Consider the following 21,173-nt stretch of genomic DNA (forward strand, 5'->3'; position numbering starts at 1 on the left):
TCACAGGATGCGAAGAGAATTGGACCAAGGCAATGAGGATGCAACACCTCAAAAGAAGACATAAAAAGATGCATAGGAGTCCAACACTCAAGAACAAAGAAGCCCGAAGAAATCAGCGAAGAAATCCAAGACGAGGGTTGTCAGCCAGCGCCAGGTGGCGCACCGGACATCGGTGTCCGGTGTGCACCGGACTGTCCGGTGAGGCACCGGACAGTCTGCGCAGAGAGGCCACAGACAGGCGCTCTCTGGCTGTAGCACCGGACTGTCCGGTGTGCACCGGACTGTCCGGTGTGCCAACGGGCAGAAAGGCAACGGTCGGATCCAACGGTCGACTGCTACAGGCGCCAACGGTCGGCTGACGTGGCGTGCACCGGACATCTACTGTTCAGTGTCCGGTGGTGCACCGGACTGTCCGGTGCACCCGACGACAGAAAGCTGCTGCTTTCTGTTCAACGGCTAGTTGGGGGTGTGGAGGCTATAAATACCACCCCAACCGGCCATTCTCAAGTGTGAGAGCCCAAGCAACATTCCAATACACATAGTGCATATTTCCAAGTGCTCAAACACCCAAGTGCTTAATAGAATCACTCGGTGATTAGCGTAGGTGCTTTGCGAAGTGCTTAGGTTAGTTAGACCGCTTTAGCGCTTGCTCTAGGTGAATCCTAGTTAGTTGAGTGAGTTTAGATAAACCTCACAACCCCTCGGCTCTTGCGTGAGCCGTTGTAATTGTACCGAGTGGGGCGAGAGTCTTGCGAGACCGTGACAACCGCGTTTGTGTCACGGCCGCCACCGTGTACCGGAGGGAACGAGGCCCGCGGCGTTTCGGCCGGAAGCTCGATAGTGGAGACGGCGGGGAGCGTCCGAGAGGAGCCGGAAGCGGAGCACCACTTGTGCGTGGAGAAGGCCCGCGGCTCTCTACGGAGTTACTCGACCGTGGTGCTTGGCCCTCGCGTGGGCTACCCTTTGCGTAGGGGCACCAACGAGGATTAGTCGGGACCTTGCGCGGTTCCGGATACCTCGGTAAAAATACCGGCGTCATCCACGAGAGTTTGCTTCTCTACTTAGCTCTTTACATTCCGCATTTATATTAAGCATTTAAGTTTCAATCTTGTAGTCATACTTATTTAGTGTAGATTGAAACTTAGCCTTTTGCGGTAGAGATAGCAACACTTAGACAAAACCTAGTTTGCACATTCTAGTTTTGATTATTTGCATAGGTTTTGCTCTAGGGATTTATTTGTGGCCTAGTTTAGTAAAAGTTTTAGAAGTCCTAATTCACCCCCCCCCCTCTTAGGCGTCACCCGTTTCCTACAGATGCTCCTGACGAAGGGGCTCACAAACAGAGAAACATGAGTCTGCGCGCGTGGAAGGGGCTTGCTGACGAGCGGGCCCGCGTGGCGGTGACAGAAGGGAGCGCGAGCACGCGCCTGGGGACTGGACAATGGGGCCCAGATGGCAGTGGCCGCGGTGCGCGTGTGGAGAGGGTTTAGTGGAAGTCCGTTGGTGGGCCGACTAAAGGAAAATCGGCCCACGAGGCGTTTACCTTTCTTTTTTTATTGTTTTTATTCTCAGATTTAGAGTTCAAATTTGAATTCAAATTTGATTGTGAGTTTCACATTTAATCTAAATGAACAAATTCAAATACTATTATAACAAGAATATATTTATTTATATTTTTTCCTTATATAGTATTTTCCTTCTCTTTCTCTTTTTCCTTATATAAAATTTGGGCTTTACATAATGTAACCACTGTCTATCCCGCCATGATCGATGGACTATGAAAGCCATGTGGAGCAATGGAGTGGATCATATTATTTCATGGAAATCAAGTACGTCAAGCGAAGATATCAAGTGGTTTGATGGAGTAAAAGATGGTCAGGAGGAGCTTTATGCAACAGATATTAGTTAACTAGCAAGCTAGGTTGGCCATGCATGTCGACGACCATTGTTCTCGTCAATCTCTACTACTTATTAAGACGGTAAGGGTACCCTACCGTTCTGCCGTCCTGTGATCTCAACCGTCCATTCTGCTGTTCTGTGATCTCAGCCGTTCATTCTGGCTTTCTGTGATTCATCCGATCCACGCACCGCGGCCGGACCTGTTCTGCCAAGTGGGCCCCCCAACGGCGGTACACACCCTCCCACGCAAAAGCAAAAAGACACACCTCAGTGTAGCGCTAGAGCTGGAGGAGTTAGAGTGAACAATGGATGGTCCACAACAACACTTATAAGCTACGTTCCATCTCTCTCAGTGGACGATATGGTACTAATCAAACAAATCCTATACCAACGCCTATGTCCTATCGTTCGTGCAGCCCAGCAATTGGACGTGCGGCCCAACTGCCCAGCATGCAGCCCAGCGCGCCTCCTCTTCAACGTGCGGCCCAGTATCTCCTCGGTCAGCCTCTCAGTCAATCCTGACCATGCAGAGGAAGTCAAACAGGTACGCCTTGCCCCCGCACGAAGCGTCGGCCATCACCCTCCTCTCCTGGAACACCCGCCGCAGCTGCACCGCCGTCTCTCCGGCAACATCGACCCACTTTCCGTCCTCAAAGCAGAGGAACCTCGCCGGCGCGCCGCTCCGCCGGAACTCCCGCCACCCTCGCAGCAGCGAAGGCATGCCGCCGCCGCCGGCGGCGGCCTTCACGTCGCCGGATGAGAAGTCCATCGCGATTGGCGCCGAGCCCGACCGATCTGCTGCGTGCCTGCCGTATATCAGGGGGGCTCGGGGACTCGGGGTCAGGCGGGCTGCCGGTGGAGGCGCGGGAAATTATATAGGTTCAGGATTTGGGGAGAGAGGTCTCGTGAGGCGGTGAGGGACACGTTCTTGAGCGAGTGTGTTCCGGTTCCAAGCGTGGTCCTCATTGGCAAGAAGGTGACCTCCAAGGTCCTCCAGACCTTGCGCTCCACTAAGAAGATGTATAAGATCTACTCCCACATTTTCAGCCATGTTCATAACAATGACCCATTCTAGCTCAACGACCAGATCGGCAATTTCTTCTACTTCCCGTCACTCAGCCTCCAGCGACCTGTCAACAACCATGCCCCTCCCCTTCGACCAGCCTCATGGTGACATCACCCTGTTCATTAGGGATGTATAAGAGTTTTGTTTTTATGTTTTCAATTGAATCGAGATGGTTTATCTTTTTTGTTTCAGAGATAGTTAGTGAAAATATTGCACTTTTTCTTGATCTCTGGCACAATTCTCTCGTGATTTTCCAGGCATATATCTGTACAAGGAGTAGAAGTTTACACCAAAAAATAGTATTCATCTAAGGATCTAATTTCATTTTTAAGTTTACAGAACAAAAAATGCGGTACATATGGATTCACTAAAAATGGACTTGTTGCACAATATTTAGCTTAGCACTTTAATAAGCTTTCGCATATTGCTCTTGTAACTTGAGCATTCTATCCCATGTAGGAACTAAGGAACATGTTGAATGATGTTCAGGATCTAGGGGCACCAGAGGCCATTCTAATCAATGGAAGGGCACCTTACAGATATGACAATGCACTGGTTCCGGATGGCCTTCCCTGTGAAATTGTTGGAGTTGAGCCAGGTTATATATGGTTTCAGCCAAACCTATCCTTGCGAATTTTCAGCTCTATGTGCAGTTACTCGATCTTATTATTGTTGAAATAGAAGTGTGCTCCATTTACAAAGAGCTCTACAGGTGAGCTCATGCCCCATCTCATTAAACTAAAAGTGCTACGTGCTTCAGACCCCAAAGAGAATTTTTATTAGGGATTGGATTATCGTACTATAGCACCATCTTCTGCACATATCTACAACACATATCTATTGTACATATGTTTTGTTTATATAGTTCGTTTATGACATTATTGCCTGTCTGCATCTAGGTACTAGAATGACCCTGATACTCTTCAAAAGCACCTATATATTATCGACCCTTTGGAGTCTACACAAGCACCTAATCTTCTTTTTCTTGTAGGTATGGCCTCTATAATGCATGAGATGTGAAGGACAATATCAGAGAGCTTATGAATGTGAACCCGTAGGACTCCACAATATCCTTCTCATTGTCTTTGACAGAAAACAACGATCATGTGCAGTTTTTTTTTAAAAAAGGTAAAACAATATTTTGAATGCATATATCCTTGTTGTCTTCTGAAATAAAGGACCAATAATTGTATTTGCATATGGTGATTTTATTCAACATGCTGCTGTGAATATTAGTGTTTCAATTGGATCTTACTGCTACACTTGGTTGCATAGGTTCTGTCAAGTTAGCGAACACCACAAACCACCGATATGGTCTGCTGTTATGTCCTAATGCCCCATTCCGTTTCTGCTATTTATAGTATGCATTATATATAATTCTATTTGGCACCAGGAAAACTTGAACGTATGTGCTGATGCCTTAAATATGTCAGCGGATATCCTTGAAGGTTCAATGGATCAACATTTCCATTCGATAATGCAAAATCGCCATACACAACATAGAAGGGATATGGTCGATGATAACTTAACATCCGAAATAATTGAAGAAACTGTTAATTATGAAGAATTGCATCACATGTTTACTTTTATTTTTTATTGCTAATAAATCATCATCAATTGTTTATAGATAATCTATTGCATTTTACTCGATAAGGTATATTTTGCCTGGAGAACAGTTTCAGTTGGGTGGAAACTTATTTACCGGGACATATGTTTGCAAACGCAACAAGTTGCCTGATCACTTTTTAGAGTTTGTTTCACTTTTTTGTCCATGTCATTACGCGCCCCTTAGCAGTATACATTTATCAGTTGATTCAACCACAAGTTCGAATTCATTTTTTGGGCCCGCTGTTAGATCGAGTCCATGTACATTTATCATTTTTTGGAAACCAAAGGGAGTTTAGATATCATGAATATCTAATGAGTTCACTGCATTTATTTTGTTATGTATACTCTTTTTGTAGTTTTATAATATAGTTATCTATATTCATCTGTTCCCTTTGGTTTACGAGGACAATTTCTCTTTATTGTGGATGGATGAGAGAGAACTATGTTCCTACTTTTTGGGATGCAATTGCTCCACAGCTCATGACACATGTAATATTTTCGTTAATGTTGGTACATCTTGATACATATAACACACAGTTGTGATAATAATTCGCAGCGTGTTTTATGATTTCTAATCCTCACCTTCTCTTTTCCAGTTGGGCTGCTATTTTACCCCGTGAAGTGTGAACTCCAACCAGGCCTCTTAAGTTAGAGTTAGCTAATATCCCGAATTACAGGTACTGATAGGATCTTAAGGTTTTAATGAGTTCTGCTTTGTTTTTCAATTATTATATAGTTAATATTTGTAGTGATGGATATGTTCACGCATTTGCTGTTTACAGAAAAGCAGGTGGTTACACCAACAGGTAGGGCTGGAAAAAAAGCTCGAGCTCGACGAGCTGGCTCGGGCTCGCAGCAGCTCGGCTCGGCTCGGACCGGCTCGACGCTTAGAACGAGCCCGAGCCGAGCCTGTTTTTGTGGCTCGTGAAAAGAGCGAGCCAGCTCGGCTCGGCTCGGTGCAGCTCGCGAGCTGGCTCGTGGCTCGATCCAACAACAATTTGTTACATAAAATCTTAATTAGCATATAATATTAGTACAAAGTAGACAATAATTTATGTTATTTGAGATTACTATAGAAAAATAATCTATTTTCTATATTATATTAGTGATATATCTATTTTACTAATTTAAAATATGTTATTTAAAATATTTTTAAGATTTTATATTATAATTTAGAGAGCAGATTTAAATTTATGGCTGGGCTCGTTGGCTCGGCGAGCCGGCTCGCGAGCCTGGAGCGAGCCGAGCCGAGCCGCTTTTCCGAGCTCGCCATATGAGCGAGCCGAGCCGAGCCGAGCTCGTTGAGTGAACGAGCCGCAGCGAGCCGAGCCGAGCCGAGCTCGGCTCGGCTCGTTTCTACCCCTACCAACAGGTATGACATTGGCTCCTTTCTTCTAACACCTTTCTTCTTTTATCAGAATATCTATGTTCTTTGCCTCAAATTGGCTCTCTAACATTTTAACAAGGGAAACAAGTTTAGGAAAACTATTGTATCTAGAAACTTTGCATATTTTAATGGATATAATATATATTTGTCCCTGCTTAAATACACACTTCTTGATTCCCTGAAAGAGATCTAGATGTTTCATTTTCATTAGTTAATGAGTATTTTTTGTCTATCAGAGAAATAAGGCATATGTGTTATATGTCTAAAATTTTGGTGGACTTTGTCCTGTGTTAGCCTCTTGCCTCATATATTTTTGTAAGATGGATGCGTTTGTTTCTCCATCCACCTTAATTTATATCATAAAGGAAAGGGTATCTGCTTTCTATCACTTTCTTTTTCATACTCTTCAGTGTTTTGGTTTCTGTATTTTGACTCAAAATTCAAATTAACTTGCTAGCATACTCTTTGCTTTATCCACTTGATCTGTACAACATTATAGCTTAGTGAGGCAACCGGTTTGTCTGCAATGGTGCAATTAGCTCAAGTAGCAGAACTAGGTCATATAGGATACTGTGCTACTAACTTCTGGACATTAATCTGTCTTGTGTACCTTCTCTAGCTTATTTATTTGACTGTTAGGATCCTTCTACCTTACAGCAAATCTGTCTCTAGCAATAACAAAAGATGCCACAAGCTAATTCATTTTTTTCTATTGGGTTTTACACTTCCACTAACCATGAGGTTTGCATATGTCGTTTTCTTTGGAAGCACTGCTCTTCTCTTCTCCATTGTCATACTGGCTCTACCTCTACAAGATTAGAGGAAGAAATGTAGTGGTTGTATAGCTAGGACCAGTTTAATTAAACGAGGGGAGAATTCCTTCCAAAATATTAGATTGTAAAGACCTACTAAAGTGTAGAGCAGCATAGGGCACCTACATTAGACAAAAGTATGCTATCACAACCAGTTAAAAAAATATTAACATGTTTGTCATGAGTGTATTTAGGGCATACACCAGTCAGTAACTTGTCTATTTGGAATTACAATCAAGGATACAATTTCCTCGTGACCGGAGTGTTCATTTTCTTCCTTTGTATGTAAATGGGGTTGTGACAAGTCGAGTAGTTAACTTGCAATCCCTGCAACAATAGGTGCCCCATTAGTGTCTGTCCCACCTCCCATTGTAGCCTGTAGAATGGAATTGAGGAAGAAGTTATATTCTTCTAAACCAGGTGTTTTTTTCATCTTCATCCATGTAATTTATGATCTGAATTTGTTGGGCATTATGAAATGTAGTATCAATTGGGACAAATTGTAATGTTCTACCCCTATGTTTCTGAAGCAGTTGGAGAGGCTTTATTCAAAATGTTTGGGCACTAAAAATTGTTGAAGCCCACACATAGACTCCATACCACCATCAGATATTAAGTAATGAAATGTTAATTTAGTTTTGTATTGGTTATTGCCAAAGAATTTGTGAGATAGAGGTCGATAATATATGTGTTTGTTTTTATGTAGTCATTCTGCACTTTTATTTTGTCGAATATTTTATACTTATCCTCTGCCATTAACTTCATCATTTGATCACATGTCGGAACAACAATTTTTTTGTTATTTATAAATCAAATGCATGTGAATTTGGAAACCATTAGTGCATGTAAGCAAGTTTAAATCAGGTTACCATTGGGTTAATATTTTTATACTTATCATTGGACATTAACTTCATCATTTGATTAGTGATTGATGTATTGTCTATCCCATGAATAGATAATGAACTGATAGTTGTTGGAGATGGTCATTCAGGTACCATATCTGTTCGTGCAGCTGGTAACGACCTTATAAGACCATTTGATGTTGCTGTTGTTGTACCCACTTGAGCTAGACCCTTTTCCATCGTACGCAACAAATTGATTATATGACATACTGATATTTCATATGTCAGAGGATCAATCTCTTTCAGTTAGGAATCGGCAGATCCAAGATGTAGAAAACTCTACTTTTTGTAGCACTACTCATTCTCTTTTTATTAACTACTCTCTTTTTATACATGCATGGATCTTTGAATCGGCTCTCTTTTAGTTTTGTATATATGCTCGGATTCTCGCAACTCTTGTATTTGTTGTATTGTTATTTATTTAATAGAATCAAGTCCATAACAGGAAAACCACACTTGTTTTTAATGGAATGAAGTTCTTAACAGAATATGATTGTTGGCATATAACAATTATGTACATATAACAATTTTCTGTATTTGAGATTCGTCTGTACATTTTTTCAAACCCAAAACTTGTTTATCTGTTTTCAGAAAACTGTAATTATCTATTTGTTTTGGCTAAATGAGGGGCAGATGATGATGATGAGACACCCATGGATATTGATTCGTGTTAGGTGGAATATTTTGGTTTGTCCGAAGTTTACCAGTGAGTTTTTGTTTACCTTTTGGAATAGAACTCCATTGTGTCTGTTTGTCCCACACTTTTCTTTCTTTTCCTACATCTGCTGGAACTCTGATCCATCTCACTTCTCAGAACTCTTCTTCGTTTTCAATGTGGTTTGTTCACCCACTATGTTTGCTAGAACAAATTTTTTCAAGGAAAATTCAGAGGCATTATCAGCCGCAGCAGCTGTGGCTGCCATTTTCTTCATCGTGTTACTGTAGCAACGATAGAAAATGTTGAAACGTATCTCTCAACATTTTTTGGGTTGATCTGGTTAGTACGAAATACTTTCTCTTTTTTTTCTTTACAAGTACGGACGACAAGCGCACAAGAACTGGACGCCTCCTCCCAGGCTCCCATGCCGCAAACAGTCGACGAGGAAATGCTCAAGAAAAGGAAGCGTCCCATTGGGCGGTGGAAGCACAGATGAGCAGCAGCCTCAGTTGCATCTACACTACAAGCAGACGATCCTTTCCTGACATCTAGCGGCCACGCAGAAGCTGCAGTCTTCAGGTGCTGACCACGATTTCTTTGATCTGGAGAAGCTGAGCTTTATTGCGCCATTGCCGTTGCACATGCGGTTGAGCGGGAAGATTTGCCCATAGGAAAATAATGCTGTCATATTTTTAGGCATGCCTGCTTGCTGTATTGTAAGACCTATATGTTAGCTATATTGCCATACAAAACACTAATTTGCAGAGCGGAGTTTAAATATGAGGACGAGGATTGGTAAGAGACTAAAGATAGTCGTGTTGGATTTGCTTTAAGACGCCGCAAAAAGAACAGCCTGAAACTCTTAATTTGTGTAAGGGACAAGTATTTTAAAAATACATTGAATAGATTTATCGTTGCCACACTAAAATAAAGACTTGCTATCTGTTGCAGGAGTCTCATGGGAGTCTGCTCGGCAAAAAAACGCAGATTACCGATCTTAGATAGAAGGAAACATAGTGGGGGAAAAGGAAGCTTTTGTTTTCTTGTACTATAGAATTAGCAATTCGTGCTTTTGTCCCGATCTTAGTTTATTCAGGAAACGAACATTGAATTTAACTGTGCAATTTTTAGACCCAACCTGACGATTCACATCTTTTGTGGGTAGTTCGCCCGTTTCACATTCGTGGTGTTTTCTTGTAGCCTTTTGTCTGCCTGTTGCCAGACTCTAAGGCCGTGTGTGCCACACTTCATTTCACAGCTTTACATATTCAAGCAGTTCCTGCATCAGCTTTTTAGTCCAGCCTTTAGAGATTGCAGGAACAAGAATGAACAAAGAACTTAATGATTGTGAATTCAATCAGAGAAAAAAATTTCTTTTTATGGCCATTTTTCCTTTGGAATGACATGCATGTCTCATTACACTTATTTTTCTATTCTTTTTCAGGTATCTTCCTATAGAATGCTTTGACCTCAGCAAAACATAATTTATTTCATCTAAGGTAATTATATCAAGCAATTGTTCTACCTGTTAATGGGCTAACTGATGAAAATATATATGGCTAGAGTGTTGGTCGGACATCGGTGCTGGACCAACACAAAGGTGATAATCCTTTTTAATATAGATTTGTGTATGCGTGTTTTGGATCCGGATCCTGGAATGAGAAGATGAGCCGGTCCGCGTGGGCCGTGTCGCCGAACTTGGTGACGTGGCGGAAGAAGAGCACCAGGAGGCCCGAGAGGAGGTGACTATCATCGAATATGCCATAGTTCCGGTAGAGCTACCGCTTAAACAAATTTCTGTGAAATTTTTATACTCCCTGATCCACGACATGCATTTCAAAGAAATTCACAATTCTGGTGAAATCCCTACGTTTCAAAGACCGCTGAAACTAAAATCAGGAGTGTGCCAACTGCACGTGTCATGTGAATTTCTCAATGTTTCAGTCAGTTATATGCTTATTGGTTGGGTTCGTATCATTTTGAGAAAATGACTGACATATTTTCCTACCACCCCTGTTCTTTGCTGCTGTAACTGTCATTTGATTTTGTATTTCGGGATTGTGATCTGGGGTGCAGAAACCTTTGCATTGCTGGGTGATAAGACGATGGTGATGTCCCCTGAAGTGCTCGTGGATTCAGGGGTTCCCTGTTGTAGGTGGTTTTCTACTGCTTCCTTCCTTTACCGAATGACTTCCTTTGGTACCTTCGGTGGTTGATGAGCGGTTGGTTCTTATGTGTCCAAACAGGTTAGTTCAGAATGCAGAGGAGTTTGTGGTTACTTTCCCGGGAGCGTACCACAACGGGTTCAGTCATGGTGAGTGGTCTCAAAAGATAGCCTACATGAAAATCTTCCCTTTCATGTTGCTGAGATGAGAGCAATGTAGAACAATGTCTGCCTCATTTACTACCTTCATTCTTTTTTTTTCAAAAGTGCTTAGTGCATCAACGTTGTTTTTAGTAAATGTCTTTGACTGTTGCCTTTTATTGCTATATGTCAGGCCGTTTTGTTGCGCTGTTGTGCACGCGGTTGTAGGGAGGGCGTATTGTGGCGGCTACGAGGGACCGATGTTCCTGTGTGGCGGTGACAACGACACCGTGGAGCCAAGGCAATATCAGCAAGCTGATTTTTCAGATTGGAATCTATGGTTCTTTTTAAAGATCGAATATGTTCTAGCATCTTAAAAAGATTTGTTAGAATGTAAACATTTGTTCTGAGGTAATTTAGGTCTCAAACAAAATTTTTTGGACTTATTTCGTTGGAGGGAATTGGACATCTCGAGATCTAAATGCGTATAAAAGATCCAAATGTGTATAGAACATATATTTTTTGGGTATCAAATATGATTGTGTGCAAAGCACGAACATTTTACTATAACAATGAAACACACTTGTACATAATTCATCATGGTATTATATGTTGCCGTTGTAACGCACGGGCACTCACCTATCTTATATAATACACTAGGTGAGTGCCCGTGCGTCGCAGGCCCGAGTTTCTCTTCGATGTCATCTCGGACAGCTCGTATATGTCATCCTCTATCTCATAACTATATAACACATATGTGTATATATAATTTATCGAGATATTATATGTCCCCGTTGCAACACACGTGCACTGACCTAGTTTAATGATGAAGACTGGATGATCAGGGCATCACACAAAGAAATGAACGGAATGTGCAGTGCAGCGATAAATGGCATTGCTCACCAAGGCTAAGAAATGGCCCATCGCACGTGGTTCCGGCCTCCTCCCGCTCCAAGGCTTCTGGGCCGAACCTCCCATCAGAGAACCCAACAGCATCTCGTATTACTACTTACTGCACAGCCCAGAGGTAAAAGGGCCCTGGCGTTGGCGAAGGGCTCTGCTGCCTCCGTCCACGAATCGGCATCCCCATCCCATACCATCGACCCACGAATGCCCCCGACTCCCGCACGGCCGCCCCCCGCCGTCGCCGCCGGCGAGCCGTCGGCGATGGGCTACGACCAGGGCCTGCCTCCCCATGACGCCACCTGGCCGCAGAGATCCGACTACGACCCATACGCCTACGCCCGCCACAGCGCCGCTGCCGCCTCCTCCTACTACCAGCCGCCCCCACCGGGAACGGAGCATGCTGCTCCCGCGGCCGCCTTCTCGTCGTGGTCGTCCGCAGTGGGATCATCGAACAGCGTCATAGTGGGCGGGCCAGGGGCGGAGCCTTTAGCCGTCCCCGCGCTGTCGCAGCCCACCGGCTTCGCCACCTCGATTGGGTGGTCCGGGGGCGACGTGGGACACCTGCCGTACTACGACCCGCAGTACCAGACGGCGCAGCATCCCACGGCGGTATTCACGGACCCAGCTTACGTCTTTCTATTTACTGTGATGTGTGTCAAATTTCATCAGGAGGGTAAAATTCCACCGCTGTTTGCCGAAAATTATAATAATAATAGTAATCTATGACTGAACTTACTCTGATGAGATGGCATTGGTGTAAGTGTAATGGTATTGTGACGATGTGTCCTCTTAGTCTATCTCCAGCAGCTTACCCATCCCCATATTCAATCAAACTTGTACTACAAGTGCAAAACAGTGTTTTTTTGGATAAACTTTGGGTAGACTGCCGCAGACGGTCTTAGTTACTCCTTGCTCATTAAGGCCGCGTTCGTTTGCTTAGGTTCGAAAACAGGCATGTATTTATTCCTGGTCCAAATAGAGTGGATCCAGGTGGTTCACTGAAACTTGGTCTGTTATAAATCCGGCTCTGGAATGAAACCTGGTGGCCACTAAAGCCTGTTCGTTTCAGCCTGGACTAATTCCATTCCATGCAGTTAAAGCTAGCAACCCAAGTCTTGTTTGACAATATATTGCACAATGCAGATTTAATATATTGCTGGCCATAATGAGCATAATGAGCAGCCGAACAGCTGAACCAGCTGTAGACATGCCAAAAACAAAAATCATGCAGGGAATATAGCATAACAAGAGACAGCACCACAGTATAAAGACTCGAGTGGGACATAGCCTAAACTTCTAGTGGATCATCAACTAAATGCAGTTTTTTCCAATACTTTGCTTCCCAATAATGTCCATATCGAAGCTGCTAAGACATCTCATTTCTTAGCCAAATCAAAGCTGATTCTTGATCTGCTTCACAAGCACATATGAAAGTTTCTCTATTCTCTTTGCTCTTGGCGAAGATTGAATATGCTTTTGCCTTCTCCAATTTGGTCACTTCTTCTATTGTATTCATAACTGATATGCACCTTTTGATGGAGAAATCATCACTTTGAGTTACCTCCATTTCTCTTGCCTCCTTTTCTCTTGCAGATTCATATTCTACTTGCTTGCTCCTCATTTATAGGTATTTGTTCATCATATTTTCTATGTTGTCACTCTTTCTAGGCTTCTTTGGTTCCTTTTCTTGTTTGTTTCTTGATGCAACAGGTCTTCGTTGTCCACTTTCTTCATCTCGTGACAAAATATTAGCCCTTCCTTGAAGCACATCTTCATTCCTTTCAGTGAGTGCATCATCAACTTCATCATCTACATCATGAACAACATTCAGATCAAAGCCTTGTGGCCCATTTTCTGCATCCTGGAGTTGCTCATTCGGTTCTTCCTCTTGCAGTGCCTCGAGAGAAGTGCAACTCCAAGTCCCTTCAGCCAAGTGTCCTACACAATAACAAGGAAATATGAACTGACCGACAATTAACTAATACAAGGAAATCCATCAACAACACCTACTAAACAAAGCTACAGCTATAGCACCAACATAAAGCTACTAGAATCATGCATGTTTGGAAACTTACCATCATAAAGCTCTCCCAAAGCATCAAAGAGCGGGAAGGTTGCCTTGTTGTTAAACTTCTTGATTTTAGGAAATGTCTGCATAATTAAAGAAAACGTTAATCAAATATGAGATTCTCCCACATAACTAATTTGATAACTGAATTTCAAGAAATAAACTTACCACCATGAGATTCTCCCACAAAGTTGGTGGTCCTTCAACCATATTCCTTTTCTCATTCCAGGTTGACCCGCTCTGTTGCTTTGAGCATCTTGTAGTCTCTCTTCAACTGACCTTCTTTATCCTGAATCTGAGCCTTTGTAAAGGAGACATACTTGTTCCTCACATGAAACTCCTTAACCATCCTATTCCACCCTTCAGAGTTCCAACCATTGTCACCTCTATACCCACTATCTTTAAATTCATGGAGAATATCAACAAGAGATCTCTCAAGTCCTGGATTCCAATCTGCTCTTTGTTTCACTACTACATAAACAATGGTCACACATTAGTAATACAAAACTTACAAGAAAGCATGAAGAAACATTGAACACAATACCTCTTGGAGAACCTCCACTCTTTTTTGCCCCACAACATTTAGGAGAAGGCTTCTTTTTAGTAGCACTTGTTGTAGGAATATACCTACGCAGCTTTGGGGAACTGCTCATGTTGAACCTTGGGGAGCCTTTTCCAACCATAGCTTTTCAAAGAAAAAACTTATTACATGTTACAATACTACTAACTTAAAGTGTTGATTTATATGTTACAATACTACTAATTATTACATCTTATTCAACCGCGAAAATACTAATTTAGATGTTGGTGGTACTGAGCCCACATTTCTTGGGCGATGGTATCTCTTAAAGCATTGCCTTGTGTAGTGCCTGGGTCACTCATTTGATCACCACTTGGTAGAGCAACAAAGTTTGATGGATCAATATTATCTGGCTGATGATCTAACCATTCCTCATCACCATGAAGTGATCGAATTAGATTGTGGAAGATGACATCAGCTATAGGTATCTTTACTTGGTTTTCCAGCGTGTGGAACGTGGCAACTTTGAGAATGGGGAAGCGCTTTTTAAGCACCCCCAAAGCCCTTTCCACATGGTTCCTCAGAAGTGTGTGGCGATGGTTGAAGAGCTCCTTCGGGTTCTGTGGTCTTCGATGTCCAGCCCCAAATTCCTTCAAGTGGTACCGAACTCCTCGGTATGGAGCAAGAAAAGATGGAGTATTTGCATACCCACCATCAACTAGATAGAATTTTCCTGGAGGTACTTGAAAACCCTTGCTCATAGCTGATGTTAGCACTCTAGAATCCGTAGCCAATCCCTCCCATCCACTAGAAACAAAAGTGATACTGAGATCGAAATCACATGCCACCATCACATTTATGCTAAGTGTTCCCTTCTGATTTCAAAAAGGAGAATGTTTATCAGGAGATATAGAAATAGGAATATGAGTTCCATCAATGGCACTGAGACAATTCTTAAAGAATGGATAGAATCTAGGATTATCTTGTATTTTTTGATGCACTTGATTAGGATCAGGAGGCTGAATGAAACGACGAGAGAGAACATGAATGACCTTCTTAAAGAAGTGGTTGATGTGATGATGGAAGGTGTCATTACTATGACCAAAGTACACTTGGAGATCCTGATATGAGGCGTTGCAACTTAGCATGTATAAGAAGAACGCCAACTTCTCCTCGACCGTGATCCTTGTATCAACAACGATCTTTCTCCTTCTAAGATAAGTTGCCAGCTCTCTGAAGATGTGTGGTTCCATCCGAAATGTAACTTGACAGTTCTTGACATGTCCCTCGAGGAGTCGTCGGACCTTAACCTCGCCTGTCTCATCTGATGTATGGCGTTTCTTCTTTTGTCCCCCACCTCTAGTTGAACCCATCAGATGTAAGGCAGGGAAAATAAACAACATCATGTCATCATCTTCTTCTTCCCTCCTCTTTCTAATATGATCTTGCAATGACATACTCATTGTAGAACTAAATAATATATATTTTTTGTCAGGTAGAAGTTAAATAATAAAATAGACTTAAAGCAAATCATGTATCATTTCAAAAGTACAAGTAATAAGGACTAAAGTAAACCATATATACGTACAAAGAATTTAATACCTTTTGGAGTTGGTACCGGATCCCAAGAGGGAGGAGGTTCACCTTCCCCAACTATAATTGGTGTTGTAGGGATCTACATGTAACAACTCAAATAAGTAGCTGTCATACATGATCATAAAGTATACACTAAATTCTTGAAGAAAACACATGAATCTAGACACACAAATGAATCAGGATAAATAAATCTACTCAGGACAAATGAATCTAGGTTTGTAGTTAGAGAATGATTTAAACAACGCAGATTTGGAAAGCTAATCTGGACATTTTTTGAAAATCAAAACAAAACTGACGACATTGACATTCCTTTTCCCTATATACACATTTAACATCAAATCAGTATAGCACAAACACGAAAGGAAAATATCTAATCAGTGTTGTAGGGATCTACATGTAACAAAACATAAATAATTAGTCAAACAAATAAGTTGCAGGCCTGTTCGTCATATGATCAACTTTAATTTGCTAGTACAATATATACAATATAATGTGCCCACTTGCAGAGATGGACCGACTTGCTTGTGCCTGCTTGCAGTAGAAGCAAAAATGGTCCGATTTGCTTGTGCCTGCTATATCTGACCTTGGAGAAGTCAGACATTGGAGAATATGGCTGCATCCATTGGGCTCAGTTATAGCAGTAGAAGCAGAGATAGTCCTGCTTGCTTGTGCCTACTTGCAGCTAGCTTCTACTGCTTCTCCAAGATGGTCCGACTTCTCCAAGGTGTAGAGTGTAGACGAAGCTAATTAGGTGATCCATATACATATACTTGCATCTAAGAAGAATAACCGCTAGCTATGTCTGAACCCCATGGATGCATCACTAGCAAGAGGAAAGATAGGAGGGATTACTGAGACGATAACGATTATGAATGAAGAAGAGGAATGCGGATGATCTATCTTATCTCTCATCACCGGCTAGGACAAGAATAGGTAGGGAGAGCAGCACATCTAAGCAGTGTGGCTGCAGTAGATCTGAGCATCCAAAACGACTCCGCTGATTGTGTTTCTCTCTCAGATTCTTGTAAAGTGAATATAAAAAAATGCCTCGGTCGCACAACGTGCGGCATCTGCAAGGCGGTCAAGCCCTTGGCGGTTTGTCGCGGGGAGGGAGAGGGAAGCGCCGCCAAGGGCAGGCACAACTGGACACGACTTCGTCGAGGGCGGATGTGGAGGGAGAAGGAAAGCATCGCAAGGGCAGGTGCGTTGGGGAAGAGAGGGTGACGCTTACCGGTGAGAAAGCGACGGGGAGGGTGGCCGTCAACGCTGCGCTGCGCCGCCACGCCGTCACTGGCGTCGTCGCCTCTTCGCCTCCTCCGCGCCAGTGCTGCGCTGTCTCGTCGATATCGGATCCGGAGGTCGGTAGACCAGGATTCATGTCGGGCCGTTGTGGAAGAGAAAACTTCAAACCGGATCACTCTCGCTTTCGATCTGGGCCCAAACGAACAGCTGTCGCATAAAGGGTCGAATTCTAAACCGGGACATTTCCTTCCGCCTGGAATCAGACCCGGAATGGGATAAACCTGCCGAAACGAACGGGCCCTAAAGGAAGTCTATTCCCCGCTCTGGAGATCGATGATGGTAAATACTGCTTGATTCATTAAAGGACGTCTATTTACGCTCTTACCTATATCCAAACGTTTATTCGACATACCTGATTTGTATAGTTTCCCAGAATTAGAGCTCTCATGAACTCGGTATATTTGCTGCATATACAGTCTTTTTGAAGGTCGTAAGACAGTTCTGTTTTCTGGTGAACCATTTCATAATGCAAATGTGGGCTTTTGCCGTGATGGTCAAATACAGTCTGTTTTGTTTATGAAGCAAGATATGTATTTGAAAATATTATGTTCTTTATTAAAGCTGGAGTTTTGATGGACTCTTTCCTGTATTACATGAAAGTAAGTTTCTTTGTATGCACTTTATGGATAAATGATTGTATTGTATAAATCAGTTTGCTTATACATTATATGGTGTTTGTTTTAAGGAATAGGGTGATCCATCATATTCTCACTCCATGTTTTTGTTTTGTTTTGTTTGGGGAATGGAATGAGTTGATCCATTGTCATCTCATTCCTTTCAAGCTATTCCTGTGAGGTAACTGTTTTTTTCCCTTACCTATTCCTGTGAGGCACTGTTGGCTAACAGGAACCTCATTCCAGGGTTGGGCCAATGAGGTGTTGCATGCAAGTTTGTTCAGGTTGCTGTTGAAAGACCGACTGTTGGATAGTACCTTCAAATGAACATTTGCTAACACAGTTCCATGGATTCTGCTGTTATTGTACTAATAATGTCACATACTCCATGATCACACCAATAATTCATGGATAAATGAAACACTGGTAAAAAAAAACTGTGGTGTTTTATCTGCCTGACACCTGCTTTGAACTTTGCTTGAGATTTCTGTTTTTTAGTTTCTAAGTTTAAGAATATATTTCTGGAAATAAGATATATGCAAAAGAAGAGTATTATACTGATGTAATGTACATCCGTGTTTGTAAGTAAGCTACATCAAACTGTTAACCATATGCTCCTAGAGTATTGGTAACAATACACAATTGCTGCAACACGCTGTGGTTTAGTGCAAATTCACACGAGTCATGTTGCCAAATACCTAACCATGGCGTTGTTCTACCTTTTCTTGCAGGTTGGGGGTGGTATAGGTACACTCAACGGTGTAAGCAGAGGTCGTGGGCCTTCGCAAGGTGGAGGCAGAGGTGGAAGCCCTATGTATCATCCTCTTATATGGAATGCAGGAATTACATCACCACGTGGTAGAGGCCGTGGGCGAGGTCGAGGCAGTGGCCGAGGTCGTAGAAACAAGAGCAGTGATAGGCAGTTAGCCATTCAAGCATCCGGTGGATCTTTTGCATTACAGGCTCAGCCCGAAACGGTCTGTGCACCAGCACACATGGTGCAAGCTACAACCAGCAGTTCAACACGGGGTACTGTTGTTCCAGCTGCTTGGTGTGATATATGCCACGTGGGGTGTAATAGCAAGGAAATCCTTGAGCAGCACAAAAATGGAAAGAGGCATAAACGGTCTGTTCAGAGAATGCAAGATATGGCTCGCCTGCAAGGTACGACTCCTGCTATAGCTGACATGGGTGCTCCATCATCTTCTCAGTTAGCTGAAGTAGAAGGCCCCTCTAGGTCAGTACATATGGTCCCACCTCTTGGTTCAACAAGCCTTAGTGGGGAGCACAAAGACTTGGCTCCAGAAAATGTCGGAGCTTCAGTTTATGGGGTGCAAATTACTGAGGTGCCAGGCAGTTCTTCCAAGCAAAACAAAACACATCATACATCAACAGTTGGTCACGGTGTTGAAGCACAGGTAGAACTGCATGTCGCTGTTCAAGCTTGTCAGCCTTCAAATGAGATGAAAGATGGCGGTGAAGCCCCACCAAATGCAACAGGTCCATCAAATGCACAACTGGTGGAAGCAAGGATGGGTGTCAACGGCAACAACAATGGCTCAAAGAGGAAACCGACAGGAGCTGGCCGTGGTCGAAAGAAGCTGAGAGTGTCTCAAGCCCCACAGCAAAGGCGGCCTGAGCGAGTAAGGGAGCAACCGCTAGTCTGCACCATTTGCAACGCGATTTGTGATACAAGAGCTGTATTTGACATCCATCTGGTTGGTAAAAAGCATCAATCACGACTCAAGCGTTCTCAAGGCCCAGACGTGTTGTTCGGTCCTTTGGTTGGGCATATTCCTCCAAACCAGTCCGCAGCTCACATGACAGGAGCCCCTGAGCCACTGTATTTTGGCTTTAAGAGTATGGGAGCTTCTTTGGTTGAGCAGGAGGCATATCTGGCTGGCGCGATGCAGCACGTGTTGCCCGTTCTTCCACAAGCTGGTCCAACCATCATGGCTGCTGATTATCCTGCACAACCGGTGGCTAGCAATCGGTGCTGCTAGCAATGGAAGACCTGTAACTGCATCACTGTGCACAGCCGTTGGGGAAGCTGAAGTGAGAATGTGACAGGCATGCCTGTATGTGCCCCGCATGATGTCTACTGCCTCACAGGTTTCATTGCTTTTCGGTGGGGGCGACTGGAGAGCAACCGAATTCGTAGTAGAAGTAGTACTGAACAATCTGAATATCAGATGAAACCATAGAACTCGTCTCCCAGTCTGCAAAATGCACAAGGCTTCCGTCGAATTGCTAGTAGTACTATGATGGAACAATTTGGTTGACATAGGCCTGGGTGTATGTCTGCAAAACGCTTTTTTAAAGTCGGTCTCAACAGCGACTTTTTATGATACATTGTGTTAATAACTGTGACAACCAGCTTCATCTCATTTTCTCTCTTCATAATTAATCTATCAACTAAGTAAATTTGCCGATATGTCATAGTATTAATTGAGAATAAAACTCTTTTCAAACTTCTTCCCCTATCCAATGCAACGAATCAGCCACAACGACCGCCGAAACACCTCGCCATGACAAACGCGGTGGCAGTGGAGCCCGCGCCGCTCGTGCGGCCCCGCCCGCACGGCCACCGCCTCCTTCCCGCCTCCGCGCCGTCGAAGTGCTACTCGAACTATCAGGGCGTCTCCCTTCTTGTCCTCTTGTTACCTTGTCTGAATCTATGCATTAGGGTCGTGACATCGCCATCGGGAGGGGGATCACCCTCCCTCGGCCCCTCACCTCTCGCGCTCAGTTCCCACCGAACAAAGCCAACTTCACCAAATTGAGGTGCAGTTGGAATGACTCCAGGTTCTGAAGCTTCAATTGCCTTGTCGGCTATGGAGTCTGCTGAATCCATCTGATGTGGATTTAGGTGGTTAGTTAACTAACAAGGGGACAATCTACTAACTTGCATGTATTGACATCAATTGCCTTCTAACATGGACAACCTTTGGTTGAAGCTAACATAGAGGTAGTAACTAATAGAGTACGAACACGTACCATCAACATAGTTGTTGTGACAAACAAACTAACAAATAATGACTCCAGAAATAAGAATTATACAACAGAACAATGGTAATCCCAGTAAACCGTAAACAAAAAAAATTTCATCCATGTGGACAGTAAAGTGTGCAACAATTTGTGAATCATACTACCTTGGCTGCTGTTGATCTTGGAACCGAACACGCAGACCCCGAGATGATACGGAAATCTGAAGGCGACATTGAAGGAAAATTGATTTAGTACGTCGTGCATAACCGTAACGATGAACGCAAGTTACTGGCTCCGGATCGAGGCGAGCAACAACATACCTGGGAAGATGCCGACGCGACGAGGGGGTACCAGAGGAAGACGGAGCGGCGTCGCCGGTGTGAGTGAGGCAACCCTAGCGACAGTAAACGGTCAAGTCTCCACCGCGGCGGAGGTGGCGAATGAGAGGGGCCGAATGGAGGAGAGAGCACACGTACCTCCGAACAACGGGGGAAGAGGTTCCTTGGCGACGGGTCTCAGTCGTCGACGTCGGTGCACGAACC

The 21,173-nt window shown here is 43.4% G+C and overlaps 1 protein-coding gene and 2 long non-coding RNA genes across 4 annotated transcripts; 2 read left to right on the forward strand and 1 right to left on the reverse strand.

Annotated features, from left to right (window-relative positions):
• The first annotated feature begins 5,137 nt into the window (after positions 1 to 5,137).
• On the forward strand, positions 5,138 to 10,483 carry LOC103638946 (uncharacterized). 2 transcript variants are annotated; one of them, XR_002265053.1, is made up of 5 exons: positions 5,138 to 5,250; positions 5,356 to 5,379; positions 7,728 to 7,787; positions 9,777 to 9,831; positions 9,955 to 10,483. It is a non-coding gene; the product is annotated as an uncharacterized lncRNA (long non-coding RNA). The 2 variants fall into 2 exon arrangements; XR_002265052.1 differs by having other exon boundaries at positions 9,777 to 10,483.
• Positions 10,484 to 11,675: 1,192 nt separating this feature from the next.
• LOC100272823 (uncharacterized) lies at positions 11,676 to 19,991 on the forward strand. Its single transcript, NM_001147276.2, has 2 exons — positions 11,676 to 12,152; positions 18,375 to 19,991. The coding sequence occupies exons 1-2, from the start codon at positions 11,748 to 11,750 to the stop codon at positions 19,644 to 19,646; spliced, it is 1,677 nt and encodes a 558-aa protein (NP_001140748.2). The 5' UTR covers positions 11,676 to 11,747; the 3' UTR covers positions 19,647 to 19,991.
• On the reverse strand, positions 12,752 to 18,873 carry LOC118473381 (uncharacterized). Its single transcript, XR_004852739.1, has 5 exons — positions 15,734 to 18,873; positions 14,156 to 14,296; positions 13,780 to 14,082; positions 13,619 to 13,694; positions 12,752 to 13,481 (listed from the first exon to the last, which is right to left on the reverse strand). It is a non-coding gene; the product is annotated as an uncharacterized lncRNA (long non-coding RNA).
• Positions 19,992 to 21,173: the final 1,182 nt, after the last annotated feature.

Source organism: Zea mays, chromosome 9 (genome assembly GCF_902167145.1).
Source record: "Zea mays cultivar B73 chromosome 9, Zm-B73-REFERENCE-NAM-5.0, whole genome shotgun sequence".
Classification (NCBI taxonomy): Eukaryota; Viridiplantae; Streptophyta; class Magnoliopsida; order Poales; family Poaceae; genus Zea; species Zea mays.

What these genes read in the sequence shown, in the direction of transcription:
- LOC100272823 (NM_001147276.2), top strand. Translation starts at nt 11,748, where the DNA reads ATGCCCCCGACTCCCGCACGGCCGCCCCCCGCCGTCGCCGCCGGCGAG. An exon ending in CGGCGCAGCATCCCACGGCG is followed by an intron (nt 12,153 to 18,374) that starts GTATTCACGGAC and finishes CTTTTCTTGCAG; the next exon opens with GTTGGGGGTGGTATAGGTAC.